Raw genomic sequence first — 7,553 nt, 5'->3', positions numbered from 1 at the left:
TTGATTTGGGAAGTCATGGGATAAAAGGGTGTAGTTGGATTATTTATCACTCACCGAGTTGGAATGTTGATTATATATCCATTGTTGCATTTATTTTCTGTATAGAAATAACTGCTTTGGGCTATCGGTGGAGGATAGTCTTGATTGTTGTAGACAATGCATGATGATTAGGCAAACTAAAACTAATCGATTGAATGTGTCATAGAGTATGACGGTGGATTGAATACATTAATTTTATGTATTGATTGATTGTGTATAGAACCTTTGTGTTTATATGCATTGTGTATAGAGGAGAAGATGGGGGATGTACTCCGCGGTTTAGGGGAAGATGGGGGATGTACCTCTAAACCGGATAGGATTGGAGGAGATGGGGGATGAACTCCGTAGAGACAGCTCATATGCTTGTCTAGAGAAGTGAAGATACAGCTCATAGGCTTATCTTTGAGAAGTGTAGATACAGCTCATATGCTTGTCTAGTGAAGTGTAGATACAGCTCATATGCTTGTCTAGTGAAGTGTGGATACAGCTTATATGTTTATCTGTTGATGCGTAAGATGTTTATCTGTTGATGTGTTGATATAGCTAATATGCTTATCTATTAAATAAGGATGGAAAATGGAAAGTGACATAGACTCATATGTTATGAAATTGTGACGTGATATATGCGGATGTATCGGTGTTGGCCATCTATCAATTGCTAATCTTTTAGTCATTGCTCATAGTTGGTTTAGTATATCTCTGCTGGGCTGTGGCTCACCCTATATGGGAACATCATTTTCAGGTACAGGTAGCATGCCACCTCCAAGGACGTAGCTTGGGAGGCTAGAGGCGGGCAGACTTTTGTTGTCTTTTCCCTTTTGATGTATTACATGTATATTCAAGCCAAGGGCTTAATGTGTAAATGAGTTAGTACTCTTTTGTTGTAACCAAGTGTTAGCTTGGAAAGCTGTAAGCCTTTAGGGCATTTGCTTTTGTTGTTAACATGTAATACTTTTTGTAATGAAACTCTATTGGATAGAAGAATGTGGAACTTTTATATATATCAATGCATGTCTATATTGATGGGTTTAATGTTATTATTTTGAGGGCGTTACATAATACACATCTCGGCCTTGGTGGTGAACACCTCGGCCTAGATGATGACATCTCAGCCAACATGCCTTGGGGAAGGTGTAGGTTAACCAAAGTGGTTCCAAGATGGTTCTAAGCCTAAGGTGACCTCGGCTTGGATTAACCTAGGCTAAACACACACACCAAACAAGGAACAAAGCATGCAAGTAACAAAACATGCAAGTAACACTTATGCAAGACAGATCAAGGTTTTGCAAATGCAACATATCAAGACAAGATCATGTAATATATGCAAGCATGACTAGAGCAAAGTGACGGTTGTTACAGGTACAATAAAGGTTTGTTAATATAGTGAAATCTAAAAAAATTAGGGTACGGATACGACTTGATACAAGTTTATGTAACCACATTAAATTACTCATTTCAGTAGTTCTGGATATTAATAAGTGGGTAAACATTAAATTTTCATTCCTTTTAGGCCTCTTTTGGTAATTACATGTTTTAGCTAAAAAGTTAAAAAGTTACTATAAGTTGTCACATTACTCTCTCTACTATTTTCTACGTCTTTTCATAAAAAGCCAAAAAATTACTAAAATAGCTTGTTTCTAAATGAGGCCTTAGTGACACTATTATAAGGTATAATACTTTTTTATTGGTGATTGTATGAAGGCCCAACACGGATTTCGTTTCGATAATCTGAAAGTAGAAATTGTCAAGTATTATATGCCTATAAAAAATCTCGTTGATCGGATATCGATAGCTACGTGATCAAATCAGTTTTGTATAAAAAAAATAAATGGTGAAAAAATAAATGGTTGACAGAAATTTGATTCGATGAGAGAGCTATCGATATCCGATCAACATGATTTTTTACAGACATATAGTAATCGACAAGTTTTATATATTGAACGGTTCAGATTATCAAAATGAGACCTGTGGTAAGCCCCCATGGGCCCCAACAGTACCCTCTAGTCCAATCACGAACTGGAGGAAAGCCCAGCCCTATATTAGAAGGTATAATACTTTTTTATTGGTGATTGCAGTCCACAAGTATATATATTAACTATGTGTTGATTGTTTGGTTACCATTTTTGTCCACGTTTGTTTTATTAGTTTTTTTTTTAATTATAGTTATCTATTTAAAATACTATTTGCATTTTGTATTTTTATACAACTTTTGAGGTTAAAAATCTCACAGGGGAAATATCATTGGAAATCACAAATTTGCAGAGTTTGGAGAATTTAAACCTCTCCCTCAATAATCTCTCTAGTCTCATTCCAAAGGGTTATGAAGATATCCATGGCTTGGCGTTTATTGATATATCATATAATCAGTTGCAAGGTCTTATTCCCATGAGCAACGCCTTCATGAATGCATCAATAGAAGCACTGCAAGGGAACAAAGGTTTGTGTGGAAATGTCAAAGGCCTGCAGCCTTACAAAGTTCCTTCTGCATTGCACAAACACACTCTAGAAAAAAGGACACATGTTCTTGTAATCGTGCTCCCTTTTGGTGGAGCACTCTTACTTCTAGGTGCATTCATTGGACTTCTCATCATGTTCAATTCAAGAAACACAAAGTCACAAGGTGAGGAGGGTGACACCCAACCCTGGAAAGAAGATTTGTTATTGATATCAATATTCGATGGAAGAGCAATGTATAATGACATTGTAAAAGCTACCCATGATTTCGATGCCATATAATGCATTGGAAAAGGAGGACTTGCCTACAAAGCGAAGTTACCATCAGCTAATATAGTAGCTATGAAGAAACTTCATCCGTTATCTGAGAGGGTTGATAGGAAAGATTTCTTAAATGAGGCAAGGGCATTGACAGAAATTAAGCATCGAAACATAGTGAAGCTTTTTGGGTATTGTTCACATGCTCGGCGTTCTTTTCTAGTTTATGAGTACCTCGAAAGAGGTAGCTTGGCTACAATTTTTAACAAAGATGAAGAAGCTAAAGAAATGGATTGGCCTAAGAGGGTGAATATTATTAAGGGTGTAGCAAGCCCTTTGTCATACATGCACCATGATTGCACACCGCCCATTGTTCACCGACACATTTCTAGCAACAATGTTCTGATTGACGAGGAGTATAAGGCTCGTTGTAACACGTCCGCGAGGGACCCCGCTACAGTTCGGACTCGATTTTTTGTTTGCGGTTCTTAATCTGAACCAAAGAGTCCAAATCCGGCAAATCATTTTGAGAAACAGATTTTTGAAAAGAAGTGCCAAACATGGACTGCTTTGCCAGATACAGAGTCGCCACCTAAATATTTTTTTAATGGGGAAATTTAGGAAACCCTGACTCGGTGTCAAAGGCCATATGTCCGTCATCACCGGAGTTGTCTCGGCTCGGGAGCTTGGGTACGATCGGGGAAGGTCAGGTATGAGCACCCCCTTTCGCCCGGTCCGAAGACCGGCCTCTACTAACCATGATATCCGATTTTGAAAACATTACGTGTTCTTATTCCATTTATTAGCCTAGAATTACTATGTTATGTGCGCAACAAACAAGTATAGACTAGATTGCCTAATTTGGAAATAAGCATTGCATATCCGTTCGGTTTTGAAAAGCGCTTTGGAATTTGCTACTCGCAAGTAGGCTAAAATACGGATTTCAACGAGTTTTTCCAACTCAAACAATCCAACCTCCACCCACAGGCATTAAAACAATTTAACACATAAGCACTTAGCCGCATGGCAGGCATACTGTCATGGCAACACTCACACGCATGCGGGATGCTAAAGCATAAATACTTACATCGTACTCTGTGCCAAAACAATAAACTAGTTAGCAAACATGCATGTCCTAGTTCATGTCAATTTGACTAATGCAACACATACAGGATGCAACTAGATAGGCTCGGCTGATCCTAAATATGGCATGTGAAATGCGATCAATCGATGCACGTATTCAATTTGGAATTAAAGTACAAATGCAGTTAGTGTGATGTACCGAGCCTAGTGCATGCAATACAAATGCATGAATGCACGCAAGCATAGCATAAGGTATGCTAAATTAAACGTTCCCTAATACTAACCATCAAAGCAGGTAAGTAAAAGGGAAGAAAGAAGTGGGGATTGGAAGACATACACACCACTTACACACACTTATTACAGATTTTCCCTCGCTCGGAGGGACCAAATAAATAATACAAATTAATTAACTACGCAAGCTAATTAAATATTACAAATTGCCTAATCAACTAAGCAAATTAACTTAAGCTAAGAAAACAGTAAATCGCCTCGGGAAATGCGCCGCCATGCATGAGCTGCCTCTGTTTTCCTTCCTTCACTCCTCTGGAGGTTGTCAAAACCTCAGGACTGCTTCTCTGGACATTGAGGAGTGCCACTGGCTGAATAGAACTGCCACCGGCAGTGTGGTGTAGTCACCGGCACAAGATGAATCCATCGGCTGCTCGTTTACTGCCGGTCGGCAATATATACTGCCGGTCGGCAAGGAATGCCTGCAGAACCTGCAATTGACAGCAACAGAGGGCAAGGCAAAGCATGGCAGCACAATTCAAGGCATGTATGCACCAATCATGCCCCCTATCATGGTTGTGACTCAAAGGGACATGTGTCTCGATTCTCGGACCACCAATCACGCATTTCCATGCATGATGGCCCAAGGGATCAAGTATGCAACTTTCATGTCAAATGAAATGCAAACCCTACAAACAAACCAAGGCCCAATTCCCATCACGAACTCAAGGAACAAGGCATGCATGCAAGATGCAATGCAACCTAGGCATACAAGCTAAGGATGCAACATGGCATGGCAAGGCACTTATGCAAGCATACAAGCAAACATGTGGCAATGCAAATGGATGAAAAGATGGACTTATACAAGATTTGGGCAGCTCTAATAAGGCCCAAAACAGTGGCCAAAGTGCTATGAAATGAGGGCTAAATGGCATGCAAACATGCATGCACACAAGGACCAACACTTAAGCATAAAAAGGCAACTCTCAAGCACACTTGGGAGAGGCATAATGTGGGCTAATGGCATGCAAAGTAAACAATGAATATGCATGAATTAGAGGTTCCAAACCAACCAATTAACACAAGCAATGCATGCTAGCATGATCAAAGCTCAAAGCAAGCTAAAGGGAGTATTGAACTACTCTTAGCAAGACCAAACATGGCATGAAAGGAAGGACCAAAATCAGAGGTTTAGCATGTTAAAACAAAGCTAAGAACACAATGACATGACATCCTAGGGGCCTAAACATGGTGGCATGCATGAAGGCACGAACATGGAGCATGAGATGACAACCTTACAAGGCATTAAAGGGACAACTAAAGCAAGCATACAAGCATACTATAAGGTCTGAAATGACATGGTGGATGGTCCCAAATCACCAAATCAATGCAAAAATGGCATGCTACACACTCACATACTTAAGGCCAACAAGCCAAAATGCAAAGAGGCTATATGATGCATGCCAAATCCGACCCATAAAACCTAGGACAGACCTAGAACATGGAAAAATATGCACATAATCTTCACAAGATTAAGCCTAAAACATGCTCTAACAAGGGCTAACAACCTAAGGCACATTGAGGCAATAACATGGCATTACATGGTAGGTATGCTAAGCATGCATGGTGTACCAAAACCAACAAAAATCAGAGGCATAATATGACATATTAAGCACAAAAAACAGCTAAGGCATGATCAACATGAAGCCTAGCTAGGTGCTCTCTCAAGAGGCCAAAAATGGTCCATTTTAAGGACAACAAGGGGAGGGGATGGCCCTCTCCTTTTGGAGACTTCAAGGCACCATCTCCACCACTGAAATCCCTCAAGATTTCAGTGGTGAAGAGGCCCAAACACCAAAGTCTCGAAGCTTGCTCAAAATAGCACAAAATGAGGCCTTTCAAGGCCTAAGAGGGGTCAAACACCCTCAAACCACAAAACACCCTTAATAAACAATCAAGAGGGTCTAAAAATAGAACTTGCTTGTATTATACACCAAGCTCAAAAACGAATTTAAGACAGGTAAAAATACAATGCAAGATTGGGGTAAAAAGGGATAAGATTCTCACCTTTGAAGACCTCTTCAACAATGGTGCTCCAATGGCCCTCTTTGGCTTGAATCCAATACCAAAACACTAAAACCAGTCCTTTAGAACCTCAGTAGCTATAGGAAGGTGAAACACTATGTGTTTGTGTGCAATAGTAAGACACAAACACACTTTAACACACACAAGAGGGAAAAAGAGAGAGATAATGTGTATCAAACCCTAACCCTAGAACTCAAACCCTAACAATGGCTGTCTAAGCTCTCCAAAATATCTCAAGTGTCTAACCCTTCAAGCCAAGAGACAAGCCTTCTCTTTATAGAAGATTATTGTCTTGTAAAGCTTACAAGACAAGCTTCCAAGAGAGAGATCCCTCCATACAGTGTATGGAGGGGAGCCAAAAGCAAGACAGCTGTCTTAAAATATCTGCAAAAGCAGATGCATAGTAGTCGGCCGGCCAAAAAGGCCATCTTGGCAAAAAAGAGTGCCGACCGGCACTAAATAGTGCTGACCGGCAACAAATAGTGCCGGCCGGCAATATACATTGCCGGTGGCAGCAAAAACCAGCCGGTGGCCTCTAGCCACTGCCGGTGGTGTATGGGGATGCCTCACAAGGCATTCCCTGCCCTTCCAAGGCAAAACACAAGTGTTTGGTGTGAAACCAAACACTAAACAGTTGAGTCCGGAGATCCTGAGGCAAGGCGCGCGAGCCGAGGCCTCCGGGAACTCCAAACGAACACAATCATGGATAATCACCGAGTGTTCAAACGGTGACGTCCAAGTCTTGAGGACAGTCAAAAATGGGGTGTCTACACTCGTGTTTTGGACTTTGGCACTACCAAGCTTTTGAAGCTAGATTCCTTTAACTGGAGTGCATTTGCAGGCACATACGGATATGTTGCACCAGGTAAACATAGTTTTATGCTCTTCTAAATTGACATAGAATCCGAAGCATAACAAAACAAGTGCATTACCATGTCTCTCTTTTTTTGCAAAGCTTGCTTACACAATGAAGGTAACTGAAAAGTGTGATGTCTATAGCATTGGTGTGTTGGCATTGGAAGTAATCAAAGGAAAGCATCTGGGAGACTTCATAATGTCCTTGTTGACCCTAGCTATTGAGAACATATAGCTAAAGGATGTGTTGGACCAACGCCTTTCACCTCCCTTCCCCTAAAGTTGACGAGGTAATGATTTGTAGTGTAAAATTGGCAATCGCATGTTTGCATGTCAATCCACAATCTAGTCCAACCATGCACATTGTTTCTCAATTGTTATCCACCCGAAAAATTTCGTAGAGCCTCACCTATGTGCACAGAATTGCTGCCCATGAAAATGCACAGAATTGATAACTTTCGTAAATTATTTTTTATGTATTAATGTAATATTTATTATATTATTATAATTAATTTTATTTTAAATATTTGAATTTTATCATTATATGTTTA

The 7,553-nt window shown here is 40.1% G+C and overlaps 1 protein-coding gene across 1 annotated transcript; it reads left to right on the top strand.

The window, feature by feature from the left end:
• The first annotated feature begins 2,835 nt into the window (after window positions 1-2,835).
• Window positions 2,836-7,237, top strand: LOC114287993 (MDIS1-interacting receptor like kinase 2-like). Its single transcript, XM_082918656.1, has 3 exons — window positions 2,836-3,175; window positions 6,920-7,012; window positions 7,101-7,237. Exons 1-3 carry the CDS (start codon window positions 2,836-2,838, stop codon window positions 7,235-7,237), a joined length of 570 nt encoding a protein of 189 aa, XP_082774782.1.
• The last annotated feature ends 316 nt before the right edge of the window (window positions 7,238-7,553 follow it).

Source organism: Camellia sinensis, chromosome 3, assembly GCF_055761805.1.
Source record: "Camellia sinensis isolate YWXY chromosome 3, ASM5576180v1, whole genome shotgun sequence".
In the NCBI taxonomy this organism is placed as follows: Eukaryota; Viridiplantae; Streptophyta; class Magnoliopsida; order Ericales; family Theaceae; genus Camellia; species Camellia sinensis.
The sequence above is the reverse complement of the archived record's forward strand: the minus strand, read 5'-3'. Positions and strand labels throughout refer to the sequence as shown.

Bases quoted from the DNA above. Each gene is read 5' to 3' on its own strand.
- LOC114287993 (XM_082918656.1), top strand. From the start codon at position 2,836: ATGAAGAAACTTCATCCGTTATCTGAGAGGGTTGATAGGAAAGATTTC. The intron at 3,176-6,919 runs CTCGTTGTAACA...GGGGTGTCTACA, and splicing joins GATTGACGAGGAGTATAAGG to CTCGTGTTTTGGACTTTGGC. The intron at 7,013-7,100 runs GTAAACATAGTT...CTTTTTTTGCAA, and splicing joins ATACGGATATGTTGCACCAG to AGCTTGCTTACACAATGAAG.